General features: G+C 37.7%; 1 protein-coding gene across 1 annotated transcript in view; it reads right to left on the reverse strand.

Annotated features, from left to right (window-relative positions):
• Positions 1-20,995, reverse strand: part of FREM2 (FRAS1 related extracellular matrix 2) — a 136,192-nt gene that overhangs the window by 21,364 nt on the left and 93,833 nt on the right. The window contains exons 7-16 of the mRNA XM_086612625.1: positions 14,015-14,164; positions 11,829-12,038; positions 11,382-11,579; positions 9,192-9,356; positions 8,932-9,114; positions 6,616-6,746; positions 5,570-5,728; positions 4,401-4,704; positions 3,079-3,210; positions 2,123-2,454 (exon numbers count right to left, since the gene is read on the reverse strand). Of these exons, the coding sequence (XP_086468751.1) occupies positions 2,123-2,454; positions 3,079-3,210; positions 4,401-4,704; positions 5,570-5,728; positions 6,616-6,746; positions 8,932-9,114; positions 9,192-9,356; positions 11,382-11,579; positions 11,829-12,038; positions 14,015-14,164 (1,964 nt within the window). The remainder of the gene's footprint in view (positions 1-2,122; positions 2,455-3,078; positions 3,211-4,400; positions 4,705-5,569; positions 5,729-6,615; positions 6,747-8,931; positions 9,115-9,191; positions 9,357-11,381; positions 11,580-11,828; positions 12,039-14,014; positions 14,165-20,995) is intronic.

Below are 20,995 nucleotides of genomic sequence, written 5' to 3' on the forward strand. Positions count from 1 at the left end.
CTGTGGGGCAATGTTTCACTGCGAGAAGTAATTCAGCTTGATATTTCACTTAACACACTGTAACCTTTCAGCCACAACCTACAAGGCACTAAAGGATGACTTCAGCTGCAGTTTCATGGCTCTCATGGCTCATGTTCATCCCTCTCTGCTTTTAAATGAGGGAACTAACCTAAAGCACATAATGCTTCCAGAGCTTAAAGCAAGTACAGCTCTCTTCCTCGGCCACATTACCATTTATGTATGTCCTCCACAACTGAATATACAGGTTCTTTTCATTTACTAAAATATAGGAATGCTGCTTATTTTCTCCTCTGTTTATATCCACATAGACATATATAGGTTTTATTTAAACACATATTTGTCTGAACCAGCTATTCAGCCTTTTCTCTAAAGGACATGAAAGTATTTAGAATGGAAAGGATTCAAACCAGCTTTTTCTTCATCTTCACTGTAGGAGAAGTGGCTTGCATAGGTCACAGGATTGGAGGACAGCTGCTTGGCAGCTGTGTGTGCTTGTGCACTTATGACTGCTTTTTGTGGGAAATAATATATGGTTGCATATTGCATGGGCATAAGGAGATAAAGGAATGATGAGCTGAAGAAATGAAATCATTCTAAGAACAGCAAAAACTGCTGTCATTTTTATCTTGTGGGAATGCGTAAGGTTTACATCCCACACTTGCATGCCTTCCCCTTCCCTCTGACAGGTTCGTGGTTCCAGCGGAAGATACCTGTAGGAGGATCTGCTTGTAGCAGAGGGGCAACCTCAAGCAGATCCACTGACAGTGAGCTTCCAACATCAAGGCAGAGACCTTGAAGTGGTCTCTGTAACAGACAAGGAACCAGGGCAGATGACAGAGCACTGAGATGACATATCCATCAAGGCCTTTGCATCTAAGAAGGGCAGAAGCTCCATTTTGTTCTGGTCTTATACTTTATAGAGTATATAATCTCCAGTTAAAATAGCCAAAATGTTAGTAAGTTAACTATGGGCTAAAGAGAGCCCAGTGCAATTTCTTGTCCAGTAAATTGACTGTATGATCACCTGCAAACACCCACAGAGTAAAGTAGACTTAGGCATGTAAGTATTTTAAAAAAAAAACCCAACAACAAAAAAAGAAAAATCAGCTTATCTGATTAGATATCTATGTGTCCATTGGTGCCCATGCTTTTAGTAGTAACAGCATTGTTTTGCACATGCCAATAGGTTTCTTTGGGCAATGACACACTTTCTTCTCATCTGTTAAGGCCTCATGTCATTTGGGTCTGACAAAGCAAGAATTTGCGCCTACAAGACTACTGAGGTCTCATAAGCAGATGGGTCTCCAGTATAATGAACACCTGCTAAAAAGCAGAACAATTATGGCCATTTCACACAGTGTCCTCATCCTTTCCACAGTGGCTCAAGAAGTAAGGCTAGTGAGCCAGGAGAGTGAGTTACCTTTACCACACAGTTATGCTATGGATGGACTTCTCTGAAATGAGGTACTGCATTTCCAGTCCTTCTTCCAGCCTATAGGATTATTCCTCAAAGGGACTTTTCTGTGTCATAAAGGATTGATCTTCATAGCTACAGCTTTTGTACTCCAGAGCCAGAGTGGGATCAGACAGGCTTATGTAGTAATTATACAAGGAAGACCTAGGGATTAACTTCACTGTCACTGCACCAGAAGAAATGCTGCACCCCTTTGCTTCCACGTTATGGATTTCTAGAAATAATTTTCCAAAGGGCACATGAAGATCTCTCTAACTTCTTTGTTTTAACCCCCTTAACCACTTTCACAGCTCTGTTCTTCATCCATCTCATACTGGCAGCTTCTCTTTGCTTCCTGACCAAGGAATTTTCTGCTGGGTAATGTGATACCACAATGGTATCTGCACTGGCAGGTCTTGTTACACAGTGAGCAAGAGATCAGCAGAGCCAAGCAGCTGCTCGGACAGTGCAGTCCATTGTTATCATCAGGAAGGCTCTCCACAGTCTTTTTTAAACTCTATTTTAAGATACACCATGATTAATACTAAATAGCCCAGTACTATCAACACGCTAAAAGCAATCCTTTAGAAAGCTTTCACTCTTTTTTATTTTAAGAACACAGTATAAAATCAAGTTACAGTTTCGTACCTGTCCATCTGTCCCAATGGTGCCTCCACAATCTGTGAGGAGCTCAGACATGTCATAATAGCTAACAAACTCCCACAGACAGGCTTCCAGATTCAGATTGCGGTAGAAGCGTAAGGTATTGAAGCCTCTAATTGTTGGGCTGTATTGATAGGGAATGGTTTCTCCAATCACATCTGGATTTTTTGTAGCATCAGTCAAGAAACCATAGTGGGTCTTCACTTCTGTGTAATCCAACAGATTGGAGCACTTATGGTTTCCAACTCTAGTTCCATCAGGGCTAAGTGTCAGCTCAAAGTTGGAGAGCTCTCTTGTAGAAATAACAGGCAGCATGCCTAAAAAACATTAATTTCCATCACTAAATTTCAGTGGTCAGAGTGGCTTAATTTAGCCAAAGTTTGCTAAACACTAAGCATGTTATGAGTGCTGTATTTTACATTTCTGTATTTTGTACTTACAGTAATCAATGTCCTTCAGAATTCAAAGAAAGATGTTATACTGTTTGTCTGAGAACGTTATCCACAATAATTATGCTTTTATACTATGAAATGCCAAATAACATATTTTTAAATCTCCAACATATTTTTCAACCATGATCTTGTATGATTTTTTCAGATGCAGATAGTAATTAAATGGTTTTATATTTTTTTAGTAAATAAATTCTTCCTTGGTATATCTCTATGGGCTTCAAAGTAATTTCATGAAGCGTAGGTCCAGCCCAGTTTATGTACACTACATAATTAATGTGGAAACACTTAATCTTTGCATCAAAGACTATGTATCAATACAGTACGTTATGCACCTTGTAAACCGCACTTGTACATTCATCATATTTTTCACTGGTCTCACATGTTAAAAGATTATATTATGATTTTTGATATTTAAAAGAACATGACCAATAAAATAGCTCAAGTAACAGCTTGTTGTATGAGTTCTCTCAACTCCTGATTTCATCATACCATCAATATGTGGCATTGTGACCGTCAGTTTGATGAGATTGGCATAATCGGGATCTTCTGGGCCAGTATAGCGCAATTTGGCAGAGAATGGTTCTGCTCCAACTACTCCTGACATACGAGGTTGACAAAGACCTAAAGGAAAAAAGAGAAAGCAACTTTACTTTACACCATGAGTAAATAATCTATACTTTCCCTTGTATTATTTTTAGATTATTTTTATCTTTTTTTTTTTTTTTACAATATAAGTTTCCGAAACAAGAATTTTCTGGAATGACAGGTAGGTGCTTTGGGCAGCATTTACCAGAGGTTTGAACAGGAATTTTGCAAAAGAGGATTCAAACAGAAATCATTACTTGATCAATGGGCTCACATTTTCAAAACCAGGTGATGATACTGCACCTGTACATTTTCAGTTGCATGTGTCAACCATGTTTGCAGAGTTAAGTGTGAAGTGCCATACTTTCTTATAGAGGTCCTCAGAGGTATATGCTTTACTTCCTCCCACCCCCTTAAACACATACGTAGCTTCACAGAGGATACCTGAGCAGTGTTCAGCTGATTTTGGCACTGGATTGGGGTGTGGACCTATATATATATTGACAGGACTTTGTGAGCCTCCTGTTCCACTAGTGATCAAAACGTAATTAGAATAATTGTGTCACAAACTAATTTTAGTTGGAAAAGATCTCTAGAAATACCATGCTCAAAGCAAGGCAAGCTTCAAAGTTGCAAAGATCAGGTTGCTCAGGGCCTTGTTCATCTGAGTTTTGAATTTCTCCAGGGATGGTAAATCTAGAACTTATTTCAGCAACCCATTCCAAGGTTAGTTCATCCTGTTCCAGTTTTAGTCCTGGTTTATAAGATTGGAAGATCAGGTTTGTAATCATATGATCTACGATATATGCAATTTCCAGTTGCATGGTTCAATGCAGAAGTGTCTGCATTCTGGCCACAAGAATCACAGCACACTGTCATGAGATGGACAAAGGCTCACAAGGCCCCCTAAGAAAGACACTAGCAGAAGTGCAAAATCAGAACAGTTCCCTTTGCCCATGTTCTGCTCTTTGCTCACTTCTGAGGGATTACAAGAAAAGAGGAGGCACAGTCCTCCTCTTAGAGAACTTATTGATTCTGGTCGACCTCATCCGGCTCAATGGCTTCAAGTTGGAAACTTGGCATGAGGAAACAAAATTTCTCTTCTGCACACACGATAGTTTTGTCATTTTTTTCTCAAACGCAAGTACGGTGCTAAAGAGGCTACATACAATTTTTTGAACAATCTGACTTACTTTTGAAACTTTGGTCAGGTGATGATGTCTTACCTTCTGATGTGCTTATAGTTACAATAGGGCTTATAAGCTCCAGACCCTCGTTCCCATCTGAATTCACAGCACGAGCTGCACACTGGACACGAGAACCAGCTTGAAAGTAAATGGAGTCAAGTGTAATCATCTTGGAGGAAGTGAAGAAGGTATCAAAGTCAACCTCCTTCATGGGGCTAGTCACACCATCAGGACCAGTGGGTGCACTTACAAGCCACCGGTATCGTGTCAGAGTATTGTTGATGTTCTCACTTGCACATATTGAACCAGTCTTTTCAAAGTCCTCATACTTAGGATTGCAAGCCTGCAGAACAAGGCAGATGTGTTAAAAAATTATTCACTTCATGGCAAAGGAATTTTAATTTATCAAGAGTCACACAACTCAACAACATGGAACTGACAATTCCAGTAAATCTCAAGAAATTGACAGTGATGCTTTTAGCATTGCTACGGTAGATTTAAAAGGCAGGTCTAATATGCTTATTGAAATAAAAAAATATAATTTTAAATCATGGTTTATGGGTGAAAATGAAGGCACAAACTACACTTCCACATGCTACTTTAACTTGAATTTCACTCTTCAATCTAATTCTGCAAGTATACTTTCCATTTCAAGATTTCTTTTGGTTTTGTATTTAGGGGAACCCATTCAAGACATGATCCATTCCTGTGAATAATGAACAGTGTCAGAAATAAATTGAAGATGCAGGTGGACCAAAACCTTCCTCAATGCGTATGAATATTCATGCAAACCTTTTGGTTGCAAAATTACAATGAAAGAAGCCTGTAGTACTTCAACAAACAGGACTAATTTTTCAGTCTGTGACACTCATTGAAAACAATGGCTCATCTGTTGTCTCCAGTGATTTTAACTCTGCAAATTAAGGCAAGACAATGCAGGAAACAGTAAGGTCATGCAATCATAGATATTGTGCGAGTACTAAACTGTTCTTAGTGATGAACAAGTGAAATACCTTTCTATGTTTCTTGTCCCTGTGAAAATTGATTTGCTATCTAGATAAATTAGATTAGCTCTTAGGATAGTTCTAGCTTGAACTCATGTGTGACTCACAACAACATGGATTGATACTGAGTGCCTTAAATTCAACTGCTCCTTTGAACAACATTCTTATACTGACTTTGTTCTATCTTTCCACAGAGATACTCACTGTGATACAGATGACAGGATAGCCAGCTACGGGACTGGTTCTGTCTTTGGCTCTGGAAGTATCATCATATATCAAAAGGGATGCAACTTGAGGGACAGAGGGAAAGGTGACATCTGCCATGCTGTTTATTTCCTCAATGTAAACAATGGCCTTGGCTGTCTGACAATGAAAAGGCAGAAACATTTAAATAAACAAGGTGATTCAAGCTGGACCTTGATCAGAATATGTCTACCCTTTGAAACATTGTCCCAAAGTAAGTTTTGAAACCTCAGATGGATGACCTGTTGAGGAAGGGTTAAAGCACTGGAAAGTATATTGCAGACTACAAAAGCAAGAGCTAAAACGAATTTTTTCTTTTCAGAGCACCGAAGGCCCTTTAACCTCTTGTGTCCTGGCTTTCTTGAATCACATCAGAATTCTGGCAGAACTCTAATGTGCACTGTATGCTTTAACGCCTAATGGAAATCGGGTGTTTGTCATCAGCATAGGCTGTGTCTCTGCTGTCTGGCTACCTGGAGTCAGACTATATCTGGTGTGATAATGATGAAGGGGCCAAAGAGTTTGAAGAACATTTTATACAGAATCAGAGAAATACACTGTTTATATTACAATTATATGTGATATAACGCTAAATAACAAGAATGTGTGGCTACTGCAATTCACACAAGAAGAATAACATTAGCATGTTCTCTACAGCAGAAGTTGTATTTCATCTGATTGCTCTTTTTGCACCATTGAGGTTATATTGTGTCACCAGCCAGTGTTTCCAAGAGGACTTCACTTTTTAGGACTGATTGTATGAAGAGAATGTGTCTGGAGTGATATCTTAAAAGATTTCAGTTCTACAGAAGCTCTCATCATATCTACAGCCCCATGAACCTTATTGCCTTGGCAATGAACTGTTTTGGGCAGGTGCTACTCTGTCAGATGGGATGACCTTTTTTGTCCAAGATGGTGTGGACAAAGAAGAGTAAAGCTATGAGCCAGAAAGCAAGAATATCTCTTTACCAGATTTTGTTTGTCAAGGACTTTGCATGGTTTGTTACCTGTATTTCTGCGACCATGTTCTCATCAGGCTTCAGGTGAACAGTGAAGGCTTCTCTCATCTCCCTTACTCCATCAAAGAGAACTTCAATCTCCACAAAGTGCTGTGTTTCACCCTCCTTAAACTCGATTTCTAAAAACATAATGGGACACAAAAATAAAACTACTGTTCATAGCAAGCTGTAATTCTAGGCCCAGCCATGAAAGCTTTTCCAACTACAGATGTTCACATATTTAGTTTAACCTATTTGATGCTAAAATAATAATAATAAAAAGCAATGGACACATGTAGAAATCACTGAAAATGAGGCACTATCACCAGCATGAGAGATTTGCAAAGCCCAGGATTTAGTCTAATAGAACTTAATATTTTGAAAATGATCTGGGACTAATTATTACATAAATGTTGATAACATATGTGACTGCAGAATTCTAAATAAAAAGCATTGTTAGTGATTACTCAAACAAAAGGCATGTTAATATAATGGTATGTACCAAAAATAAAGCACGAAGCCAGAGTTATGCAAAATGGTATCGTACTTGGAAAAGCATTGTCTCTGAAAAAGCTTCTGAGGTCATTGTCATAAGTTCAATCTTAGCTGACAGAGTTAGAAGAGTGCTGTGATTCTTGGATGTGTTAACTACTAAAGGGAACAGAAGTACAGAAACTATTTAACTTTTGCATATGGAATGACTGAGAGTGATAATAAAATAGTAGGTGCATTTCTACTGTCTTTATTTTGTAAAGGATGTCAAATTAACTGAAGATAGCACAGGAAGGACCACAGAAACTGAGGAACAGAAGAATAAAAAAGATTTGCAGAAAATGATGTTCTGATTAGTATTGAAACATCATCATAGACAAAAAATATCAGGTGCTAAAGAGCTCTGCACTCTAAAAGGAAAGGCACAACATGCAGAAGTGAATCAGAGCTGAAGTATGTATGGGAAATAAAACAGATTATAAGAAGCGATAGGAACTGATCAGTGCAATCCACAGTGAGTCTGATTAAGAGATCTAATGATCCTTCCAGCCTTAAGTGTAATTAAGCCATGAAAATACTCTTTTTGGTAATAAACATGCTGTGTGAGAGCAAAGAATTTTACCGAATTTCAGTTTGTCACACTTCCTTCAGATAACCCCATTAAGAATGTGGGGTTTGTGCCCATGGCTGAATAGGCAAAATCCCTAAACCTATAGATGTTCTGAAACCTGTGGGGAAATCCTGCAGATCACAGACCTTTCTCAAAGGCTTCTGTGCAGAGGCCCAGAGCCTCTTGTTCTGCATAGCATGTTTCCCTTGAAAACTCTGCTCCCACACGCTGTCAGTGCATTGCAGGGAGAGGGTAAGCCAGGCAATGCATACAGGTAAGTGTATAGGGTAAGTATTAGCTGACACCAAAAATTCCTGTGGTTTTCAGGAGGAAAGAATAAAACTCTAAAATGCAGTAGGCAAAGTGACTGGCATTATTAGCAAGCTCTGGGATGATAATTTTCTTACTGCTAACAATCTTTCTCTTCAAATATCACTAGTGGAAATGCCTTTGTTCTATGAGATTTGGAGATGGCCCAATGTTGTTGCTGGAAGTTCAAAAATAAGTCCTATCTTTCAGTTGGACTGAACACCAAAACAGTTTATCCAAAACTGTAAAAACACTCTAAAACTGTGAAAAGACTCCAGCAATGAATGATTAATCTTAAACCACAGACTAGTATCATGTATTATCATAAACTTTAGAAGAAAAAAAATTTGTAGTGCTACAAACTCTATTAGTCATTCACTAAGCCATGCGGGTGGGCTATTAATGGAAAGAAGTTTATCAGCTAAGAAATTTCTCATTCTGTTGCACAATTTCTCTCCTCATTCATTATTAATGAGCAGCAGTGGGCAGTGAATTGCAGAGATACAGAAAGAAGGCGTAATTATTATGTAGAAAGTAGAAAAATAAACAGAAATAGACATTAATTCCTACGTAGAGCAAAAGCCATAAGCTTAACAAATTGGTTGAGAAACAACTACACAATCATATCCTATAAGTAGATGCTTCTGCAGAGTAACGGTATTACACTGATGTTTTCAGAGGAGTCACAATTCTTTTGTAAGTATCTTCACTGATATCTAGTGTTCCAAGAGCAATTTGGCTGTTGCATACTACATGAGATCATGTCCGTACTGAATCTGAATAGCAAAATGTATTATTAATGGATGTGGTTGCAAAATATTCTATTCAAAAAATTATTTCATTGTTTAAACATTATGTTACAGTCATGTATCAAAAGAAATAGTAGGATATGATAATCATCTGCATGATCCTACCTTCCGATATAGGGTGATAGTCTTCTCCCGAAGCAGCAGATCCATCCTTTGTATGAACTCTCACGACAGAAACCTTGGAAGTATCTCCCAGACGAAGCACTGGAATTTTTACAACTGCTACTTGCCTTGGGTCCTTTGGTTCACTCACACTAAATTTGGTCTCACCAAACTTAATAATAGCCTCTGTAATTAGAAGAAAAATGTTTTTAGAGCACACAAATGGGTTTCCAAAGGCCAATAACAACAAAATAATTTCTTACTGTCTGCGTCATCCCGGATCTTTATCAGAGTTTCATTTTGTTCGCCAATAGAGGCACCAAAGGAAGAATCACTTCTTGGAGTGCCAAGAACCAGACGTAGTTCTTCCTCATCTTCATGGAAAGTATCATCCGTAAGCACCAGCGTGCAAGGCTTCTCAGTTTCACCTGCAATCATTCTGAAGGTAGTATCATGCAGAACTTAGACATTCCTTGCTCTATTACAGCACTTCTTTCCAAGCTTAAGGAACCACAGGCTGCTTCTAGTGGCCAAGGCATCCACCTTGACACCATATAAGTTAGTGAGTAATGACAATAGTGAAAGTAGAATTAGTAATCATTACCTTTGTATGGAAGCTCACTACTTAAATGAAGTGTCCCATTTTGGGACTTCTCTAAGACAAGTTTCTATTTGGTATGGTCATTTTGCATGTATTGTTCCTTTTGTTCTATCTTAGAAGAAAATACTCCTTTTTCAGTGACCTCCCCCACAGCATGTATTTAAAAAATAAATACTTGCATGAGGAAGCAGAGTAATGGAAACGTTCACTCTAGTACTAATGATAATTTTGTCCCGGAGTGTTTTATTTCAAGAATTTCAGGTCTTTTTGAGATACTCTACAACTGTGTGAAACTTCACTTACACTATTCCATTTGATTTTAATGTCTTTGAAACTCCCACTGATTCCAAATGACAATGAATATCACCTTAAAAATGCTTTGAAGTTGCAAAATGCTCAGTTTGAGCACTCATAAATCAATGTCCCTAGACTTACTAGATGTTCTGAGACTCTGGGAAAAAGGCCTTGTCTTAGGCCTTCTACAAGAGCAGCAAGAACTATGAGTGGTATCCAGAGTGTCTGGCTCCCAGTGTCAGTCTCAGCAGGCTCATCATCACAAGAACGACTCCTACATCCCTTACAAAAGGAACACCACAGGATATGAGAGAGATGAGGTCAATTTACAGTATTTTTTCTTCACTGTGCATGCAAAAATGATCAAGGCTTTTCAAGATGAAGAACCAGGTCAGGATGCTGACTGTGTTAATTTTTTGAGGTTTTATTTTTTCCCCTACAGGAAATAAATTATACTTCAAGAGGAGAAAAAAAATTCAAAATATTCACCCTACTCATTGTTACATGGGAAATGTGAAAACCGTACTGAAACTGCTGCATCTTAAACAGGCCTAAGCAGCTTATGGAACAAGACATGATCCAAGTAGACCTCTTTGCTACTTGTCTTCATAGAGAAATGGTAGAGTGACACTCAAAAAACCAAGGGAAGTCACTTTCTAAGAGGCCCAGATCCATTAATCCTAATGAGTTGGACTCTTTCCTGGTTGCACAGAAGCAATGGCAAAGGCATGGAGTACATGACAGCACTAAAAGTTGGGACCAGCTCTAAATAAAGATAGACTAAACAACTAGCTTTACAAGAGAACTGTGATACATATCTACAGAAATGTGAAGCTTGTCATTTCTGTAATAAGGCCATACCAAGGATTTCATACTGATGACAGAACTTGTTTAGGGATTGTAAAACATTATGTTCGTGTAAACTTAAACTCTAAAAGATTAAACTGTCTTCTGCACAAATAGAGGGAATTAGGCAATATTCTTTTAAGGTATTAACACTCGATTTATTTGTGTTTCCTCTCTGATGTGAGATATTAAGTACAAGCTACTGGTGAATTACCTTAGCAAAGCCTCCTTGGGAAAAAAATCCAAAAAGAAATTAAATACCTGTTGAAAGGTCCATTACTCATTTCAGTACAAGTCAAATGTATTTACCAGAAATCTGCCTCTAACAAAGAGCAGAGGTTCTGAAGCTTCCTTTCTGACAGCAGATCTGTATTTCTGTTATTGTGTTACATGGAACCTGCTTTTGCTACCATGGATCAAAGAAAATCTGGCACTCAGGCTGGATCTATGTGAAGATATGTTCCTTCAGCTGCTATTGATTTGTCCTCTAGATCAGAAGTGAAGCAAAAAGAGATAGAATCTGTGTGTACTTTATCCACTATGTGTGTGTACTTTATCCACTATGTATGGAAAAACCCCTTGGTTTTCCAGAGCAGTCTTTTTGGCACTGCTTTAGAAGACACAATTAAAACGAAACAATACAACCAAAGCAAAGCAAGGCAAAACAAAACATAGTAGACTAAAACCTTCTAAAATAAGATCAAGAGCTTACCAGGAAAGAATGTGATGATGGAATTGTCAGTATTAGGACGTTCTTCGAAGTCCATCATTACCTGAGCTGAACTTTGCCTTGTATAGCATCTCACAGTGGATGTGTATCGGATATCCCCACTCCTGTATATCATGGCAGAAATCTGTCCATCATTTTCATTGCCTACATATACAGATTCTTTAAACTGCATCTTAGGCACTGGGTAGAAAAACATAAAAAGCATGTGTAAAGTATAATTGCAAAAGTTACTGTATCTTCTCTCCATTATTTCACATTTGGTTATGTTACAGTGCACCAGATATGTGACACAAGCAGTTAGGCAGTAAATGACTTAACACATTGCCTATAGCTAAAACATGTGAGATTCAAAAGGAGAAGTGCTGTCTGTGTATTGCAGTCATGCATCTCCTGCATAAATCCAAAAAGGTACAAAAATTTATTACTCACAGTCAGAGATTGAGTCATTAATGAAGATAGTGGCCTTGCTGGGTTCTCCAAGGGCAGCATTCATGGGCATCCTTAGCACAAGCTCAAACTTCTCAGTTCCTTCTAATACCGGCTGTCCAAGGTCATCCAGAATTACCACACGAAGGGTTTGCATATTGACTCCAGGGGAAAAGTCCAAATTACGACTAATGCCTACATAATCTACTCCAGCTACCAATGAAAAGGGGATTAAAAAAAATCAAATGAATAAACAGCATTATGTGAAAAAAAAATAACAATATATATAATTAGGCAGCAAATTTTAGGTAAATCTATTTTTGTAATATAATTTTAAATTGTACTAAATTTTAGCAGTCATGTAAAACGAAAATATCTTTTGATTATCTAAGTTGAACTCTACAATAAAACAAGTCGATATTAAATCACTTTTTGTTTGGTAACTCAAGTCACAAAATGAGGCTGATTCTGTTCTATTGTAAACTAATAGTTATTTCGCTAAAACTAATAAAGTTTGTTGTAAGTGAGAAATGAAACTTAGTGTAAAGCTTTGAGAAAGACCCGGGAGATGAAGCAAAGTCTTTTGGAAAGAAAGCTCGTATTAACCTGTAACGAAGTTGGAAGTTTTGAGACTATTACGTAAAAAGGGAAGGAGAAAAGGCCAGTGAGCTGACTGTAAGGAAGAACTGCTGTTCAGAGAAGTTGTGTAAAACAGAATGAATGGAAACCAAAAGAATCAAATTTGGGTCAGATTATGTCAGGTGGGGCCTGGCACCTTACTGTTAAAGACAGACTGCTCTGAGTTTGGCTTGCTTTTATGTTTTGTATCATTTTGTTTTAAGCAAAGCAAGCCAAGCCACAACAAACCAATGAGAAGGAAGCAAACAAAACAAGATACTGAATGAAACATGACACTTTATCTTGGAACTAAAGCATTAAAGTTATCTAGGACTTCAGTCAAAAGGACTGAGATTAAATGTTCATTTTTGGGGGAGAATAAGCAGCAGAGCTGTTGAAACAAAGCTTTGCAGAAAACCATTTCATTGAAATTGAAATAGGGTTTGGAATTCTGCAAATCTGACAAAATTTGGCAAGATTAAAGGCCATTATCAGATGGGCACTTGGCTAGAGTCCCTGCTGCCCTACCCTAGATCTAAGCCTCTAAGGCAGAATGTCAGGACTAACAACTCAGTGCAGCAGATCTACTGCTGCACCATGTAAGACCAAGAACCATGTTCATGGCTTTGCAGGCAGCCAGCCATGTCAGAGCTTTCAGGCTGTGACCAACAGACTAGACAGCCCAAAAGCTGTGTCATTCCCAGTTTTGAATCCTATAGGTGCTGGCACAATGAATTAAGATTCTTACTGTAAGGAAATATTCCACACACACCCCCCTCGGAAATAAAATAACTTAAATATTCATGATGAGATAAAGACATCATATCATATAAAGCAAGTTCAGAAATGAAGTAATCATATATTTTTTCAGACTTAATAATTTTCTTTTTCAAGAGAAATATAATGTTTATCATATATGCTACATATCATATATATATGATATATAGTTTCAGATATTCCTGAAATAACAGTAAAGTTTTACACAACTTTACTGCACTGAAAACTAGTTGAGAAGATAAACTCTACTGTCCAGTTACACTCAGGATAAGCATCTAAGGAAGATAATTTTTATGCTGTCTTTGTATGAATGTCTTAGTTTTAAACATTGTGGTTTGTGAAAAAAAAAACCACAACAGTACACTAGCACTTGATTCTGCAGACAAAGGTTCTGTCAAAGCATCACAGAACCACATAGCTGTAGCAAACCTCTTGCTGAACAGGATACTGGATAATAATTTCTCATTGTCTACAGTAAAAACGAGATGAGCAAACTCTGCATGCTGCCAGTCATTAGAACTCTGTGCCCAGAGTATGCTGTTGAGTCAGTAATCAGCTGCCTTTGTGGGACAATGTTTTATATGAGTATCTGAAGGCATTTCTCTTAGTGCTGGACTTCACAGTTGCTCCTTCTGCTTCTTTGAGAGAAATTCTGTAACTACTTAATTTGCCCTAAGAAGAAAGATCTGCCAAGAGCAGATTTCATCTTGCGTAGTTGAATCTGTATCAAGACCAAATATACTGTCATTTGTTGTTGCGACGTGTTATGAAACCAGAGCACCACAATAACTTACCCTCTGCAGTCATTGGCTCAGATTTGCGAGACCTCACTGTAACGGATGCAGCTTTGGACAGATCAGTTCCAGTCCTCCAGACACGTACCTCAACATAGCCAGCACTCTCGTCAACATAGTATTCATCATTTCCAAAGTAGAATGCTGGTTCTGGTGAAAGAGGAATAATGTCCATAAATGTTTCTTTACTTTACGTTGAATGAAAAAAGAAAGCATAAAATCCACATTAGAAAACAGAGAGCACTTTGCTCTTCTCAGTAAGTAAAATAAAGCTTTTTTTTTTTTAAGGTTTGGAATTTTTCTAGGTATTTTTGGCTTCTTTTCAAGTATTTGTTTGCCTGTTTGGGACAGCAATTGTTATATCAGCGCTGTGCTCTTTTTCTTGCCTCCTACAATTTCAACTTTGTGTGTCAGCAGGTATAAATCTGTGTGCAAAACCAGAAGTGTTATCTCATTAAAATTACTTGAGCTGGGTCCTGTGCACAAGCCAGAAAATTCCTTGCATTTTTCACTTTGGTGCAAACAGACAAAGGTGAATATAGATAATGAAACCTCAACTTGAATGTTCTCATAGATTTCTCTTGCTAAAATCAGACTGGAACATGATATATAACTGGAGCTGCTTTTGGAAATGTTTTCCAGCTAACCAAAGGGGCAAATAATTTTAGTTCCCCCGCATCTAGCATTTAAAACAAAATCAATCTTATTTCATGCGAACTGGAATGTAAATAGTCTTTTATCTTAATATTTAAGTCCCACAGTTTAAAAGAAAGAAGACCAAAAAGCAAAAGATGTTGTTATCCCACTTTACAGAAATATTTTTTATCCTCATTTTTTCCTCCCTTTTTCAGTTTTTCTACCCACAGCAATTTCACAAAGGAAACAGGCTTAAAAACATAGCCCAGCTTCGTCCTGAATGTATATCAGCCCTTTGCTATCCCTTCCACTCCTGTTTCACACACATAAGAGTAAGCACACGCAGCCAGTTTTCCCATTGCGCAGTAGAAATCATACCTACCTTTCCCAATGGTTGGGATGCAATTTGAAGACCTATACAAATTCCACTTCATCACGATTTTGTTATGTTGCTAGTGAGAATTTATTATAATCATGAGGTTACAATACCACAAATGTGCTTGAAAATACCACACAGCATATGGCCAACTCGAATTAAGCTGACAAAGATAACAGCAATTAATCAGTGCTCTATCAGTGGCACTATGAATATTTCCTCTTTGCCAAGCACAGAATAAAGAAAAAAATCAAGGGAAATGACTGGAAAAGTTTCTGGCTGTACAAAGCTATGCCTACCATGCAGAAAAGGTACAACTTAACCAAAGGAGGAGACATAAATCCTTTTTAATGGTAAGTGGAAGTTGGGCCCATCATTTCCACGATTTAGCCAAATTTTCTCACGATTGTATGTATGTTGCAAAAACCATGACTTCTATTACAGGGGAACAAATGTTTTGGAATTGAAGAATCTGCTTCAGACTACAACTGAGCTCAATAAAGTCAAATATTTTGAAGACATTGTATTCTGAAGGTTTTGGAGAGGCTTGTAGGATAACCAGACAGCCAAAAGATCTTTTTTCTGAAGTACTTGAGGACAATCTGACTGACTACACAGTGTATGGCAACAGTCTCCTCTGTAGCAGATCACTTATTTCTTTTTATAGAAAGCTAAACAATGTAATATAGGATCTTAATTAAAACTAATCAGAAGTAATATAAAGTAGTTACTCAGTTATTACTAAGCCTAAATTTTATCTGAGAAGGCAGCAGTTCCTAAGTATTTTGGAATTGCACATGCAAATTGCATAAATTAGAAGTTTTGGACAAAAGTATTTTCTCTTCTGCTTTCAAGATTTTTCCTGTATTTCACAAATGACAAAATAAATTATTAAAAAACAAGCAAACAAACAAAAAAAACCCTTAATAATCAACATCACTGAAAACAAATGCAGCTGCCTCTCTACTTATCTGCTAAAACTAAAATCATGGGTTGTAACAAATTAATGGAATGGAATGTATTTACTGAGTAATAGTGCAGGTTCAGTGTTTCCATGATTATCAAGGTCATCAACCTTCCCAGAATGAAAGACAAACTTGGCAAATGTCTAGCTTTGGTAGATGAAAAGGTTTTCAGTTCCAAATTTTTTTTTTTTTCAACATTATGTGTATTTAAGCATGCGTGTGTTTGTGTGCACAGACAGACACAAATCAGTCTTACATTATTTGCCTATAGGGACTGGGTTGTCAGTAGTTGCATTTAGATTTGAGACTGCAAAGCTCTTATCGGAAACATTTTAAATAGGTAAAGAGGATTAACTCTCTGGACCTTCTCGTATAACTACTATTAACTTTGATGAGAGTTCTACTTACAGGGATACGGCAGAACTGGATATTAAATCTGCAAAGAAATGTGCCATTTCAGACATACAATGATTTAAAATTCTCAAGATGGACAAAGGCTCATCCAACTTCTAGAGGTTAAAGATACAGAACGTCTGCAAGACCAAATGTTTAAAAATGTGCCAATGGTTAGAAAAAGGTAGCTAAAAAGATTATAAAATCTAATACATTTCTTTAAAAAGTATTTTTAAAATTCAGCACACTTTCCCAAGTCTAGTCTTGGTTTTATAATCCTGTTCTCTCTATACTGATGTCCTGGTAATTCCGGAATTAGATCTGGCCTTGGTCTCACCTCCTCTTAAGCACTTAAGTGAGAGGTACTCATATTCACAGCCTGTTTTCTCTCAGTTTTCAAGGACAAGGATAAGCAATTCCAGGAGTTTGCCCAGCACAATGAGCATACAGAGAGGTGGAATGGCTCATTCATCGCAGTGAATAAAATCTGAGGAGATCTGGAAGCATTCCCTTCTGCTCACTGACTACACAGGGAACTGAGATGACCTGCCTAAAACCATATGGAAGATGTAAAAGATAATGTTGTTGGTTTCATGTAGTGTTATCCTAATGCTTGCTTTACTGCTGCTGAAGAAGAGCCCTCATGCACTGTTTGTTCCTGTAGTCACAGCCAAATTCCTAAACCCTCAGCTAGCTTGCTTCATATTCCAGAGTGAGTTTTTCACACTTTTTGAAGCATGTATCTTCAATGAAAGACACATTCTGCATGGTTACCCATCCTAAGAAACAAATCCTTACAAATGTTTTGTAAGTTCATTTCCTGTAAGCTGTGTTAGTAGCTCCCCAGGGGAAGTAGCAAAGCCAAGCTACTAACAGGGAAAGCATTGTCTTTCTCAGGTCATGGCTGGAAAACACTCTGCTCAATGACTGCAGGCTCACTTACAGCAGGTCTTTAATCTAGTAATCACTCTGGAGAGAGACCACTGCAAATTTAATGGTTCCTCTTACAGAAATAAGAGGAAGGTATTTTTAGAGGTTTTTTTTGTTCAGACCCACGGATTTCACTGGCATGAAGTTACAATAATCAAAGGAGAAAGGTTAGGAGCTTTAGTCCTAGGTTTCTTGGCACAGAAATGAAATCTTTTTCTTGCCTTTGCACTTACACAGAAGCATATATCAACTACAGCACTAGTCAGCAAGCAGGAAAACAAACACACTTCTCATGCTGCTAGAAACAGGTCTATCTTTGAACATATATCAGAAAATCAATGATATAGCACAAAAATATTTCTTTCCAAGGAGGCTTTTGTTTTTAAAATGATATCCTTACAATCTGCTTTAGAGGGTCATGGCAAAAGAGTAGGTTGGTTGTAAGATACACAAGGTGCCCCAACCAGTTTGGGCTGCCAGTGCAAATAATATGTAAGGCAGGATAGTTAGGACAGACAGAAAAGAACAGACTCTTCTGTGCTGACACCTCAATAAGCTTTAATACTAAAGGGATTTTCAGTGACATATGCTTCCAGTGAGAGATACATATATATACATATATATATATGTGTGTGTGTGTATATATTCTTAGGAGGAGAGAAGTCATAGAAGAAAACAAGACCTGCCACTCTGACATATTTAAATATTGGAATTAAGAGAAGCAGTCATTACAACTGAACTCAGGCTTGATCTTTTCCAGAGGTATTAAACAGTTTATTCCTAAAAGCTTTTGCCTTCCTTCTTTCTATGCACAGTACAAACAAGGCTATGATGTGAACATTACGAGTTGACAGAGCTAGTAGAAATCTGTTGTGGTAATGTGGAAGGTGCAAAGCAGTGCTTTGTAAGCTTATCAGCCTGTTCTGGTACAGTCTAGACATGCTAGTGCAAAGTTGAGTCCAAAGTAATGAGCCCTGATGGTTGACACCGCTAATTATCTTGGACATAACAACAGACAAACATGGCCAGATTTCCTCTGGACCTGATTTGGCTCATACCCAGACAACGCACAGGTACCTACACAATGTTTACTTGCATTTCAGTATCATAGCTAACAGTAAATGACTGAGATGCTGAGTCTATATTTAACACAAGAGACTCCACCTTTCCGAATGTGAAGTGGGTGAGCTGTGGACAGACCAGTTAACAACAAGAGTTCCATTAGAGTTGAGAAGAAATGGGCAATTATTGTTTAATAGCAGGAAAGGTCAACTTCTATAATCTCTCTCATGTATGCATGTTCATGGAAGTAAAAGCAAAGCTCAGAAAAACTGTCCATTGTAAAAAAGTTTATATTATGATATTATCAAAGAGGACTTTAACGTCTGAAACTAGGTAGCACCATACTACAGCTATTTACACATACTTGAAGCTATGCAAGCAACTGAGCTTGCATTTAGCACAATGAACTTAATTTGCCAAGTAATTTATTTTTGCTGAATGCTGTAGAAGCAGGGGTCAAGACTACAGTCAGAGCTCAGTTCTGGAGCAGGTACCTATTGTGCAAATGCCAATAGCTTTTTATTTGATGTGGTCAAAACAGATTACTTTTCAAATTCATATGTTGCAATCCTAACAGCTTTCATCTTCTTAGCACTGTTGTCGTAACTTTTGCAATCAAAAAGTAAATTCACCTCAGAATCAAAATTACTAGTTGCAGCCAAATTGCCACACACATTATCTCAAGTAAATAACGTCTGCATTTCCATTTGTCTCAATAGCCCATTTCTGTCTAGCAACTTACAATGTTTTTTTAAAGGATACTGCAAACATTATAACATGTATAAAAGACAGTCTCAGATTAATGCAACCTTTACCAAACCCAGTTCTATTTTGTAAGAAAAACACATAATTTTTTCTAATCTACAAAGGCAATGCTATACATTGACCAGACTGGTTCATCACTGAATTACTCTTATTTTATGCAACCTAACCCAGTAATTTCAGTAGAGTAATACAACGTGAATCAAGATCAATAACTGTTATGAACAACATTATATATGATTATTTTTTAATTGATTTATGATATATGCTCATTCAGCATAGACCTTTACATTTTAACTCACCCTTTATGTTAAAGTACATCGATGCTTCAGTTTCTCTACACACAGAACCATCACAAGCAGCACCTGCCTAGCAGGCTTGGAATGCACATCTAACCTCTTCGCTACATGAATAAGTAAAACTCAAATGTGAGCAAAGTAGCACAGTAGAAGAAGTAGACTGCAGCCCTAGCCGTTAGACTGAGGGTGGCAGTAAGATGGCTCCAGTGATACCCCATCTCTGGTCACCTACTCTTTCCTTTTCTTCTCAGTCCCATCCTTAGTGCACAGACAGCCTGCAGCGTACTTTGCAGCCTGAAGAACTGTGCTAATTCCGATTCTGCTTAATGTCAGGTTGCAATTCAGAATGGTTCAGTAATAACTACATGAGCTACAGGGTTTGCCTGAATCACAGAGAATAGACATCTGAGAGCATGAAGCCATGCTGTGCACAACTTGTTCAAGATGCGTGCCTTTAAACTGAAGATTAATTTTTCAACAATTAGTTAACTATTATATACAAGATGGTAATGAACAGTTGTCTCCCAGCTATAACTGGCATTCCAGAAGAAAGTCTAACGTGTGAGGCTGACTATTGTAAGTGACCTTCTCTTGGAAGAAATTAATTTACCTTTGTTGATTTGCTGAGAAACATTGTTACCTTTCCAAAACACCAAATTCATATATATGTGAACCAACATATAAGTGAAAATATTTATTAGTAGAAGTAGCATTGTTAGGATCATTGCATGCACTCTCAGGATATAACCTACAGACCTTGATATCACTGGAACTGTGTCAGAGGAGCTTTTCCTATGATGAGATTCAGAGGACAGGGCTAAAAGATTTTTCCTGCTACAAGTACATCAAGCTCAAATCACTTGATCAAACTGTTTCATAATGCAGATAATTGTCTCATTTACTAGTGTAAATAAAAATATAAAGACTAATAGCTGAAGAAACAAACACGTTGGAATTTGGGGAAACACCCAAACATCACAGTACTGCCTGCGGTCACCATCTGACTTTCACATACTATTTTCCCACTGGCTAGACCTCCCACAGAGCACGAAACCAACTCAGAATCTTCTACATGTTCTGTTTTTAAAAAGAATGAGATTGTTTTTATCTAAGAGTCCCAGGAAATGGCATCAGTACTAAATTCTCAACGAACCGATGAAACAGAGGCAGGCAGATAAATGGGAAGGCTTGGCAGTAGTAGTTAAATATACCACACACAAGGTACCTCACAAAGAGACCAAGTATGAAGGAGCTCAGTCAGTGATTCATATATGAGATAATAAATGAGGAGTCCTACAAACAGAAATGGCAGGAGAAGCTGAGCAGCATTTTAGAAATCATGCTACATAAAGATATAGCATGTAGCCATTTCTAAATGTGTTTTTCACGTTTTAATTGAATAATTAGTTTACTCCTGAGCCTTGCAGAAAAAGCAGTCTGTAGGAAGGCTCTGAGAGTAATAAGCATATTTGCAAAAGCAGAAGTTTTGTGAGAAGAATATTTCAATTTTTCTCTTCCAAAGTGTGTTCCTCACACCTACACTCATATCAAGAAACAT

This window comes from Tauraco erythrolophus, chromosome 1 (assembly GCF_009769465.1).
Source record: "Tauraco erythrolophus isolate bTauEry1 chromosome 1, bTauEry1.pri, whole genome shotgun sequence".
NCBI classification, from domain to species: domain Eukaryota; kingdom Metazoa; phylum Chordata; class Aves; order Musophagiformes; family Musophagidae; genus Tauraco; species Tauraco erythrolophus.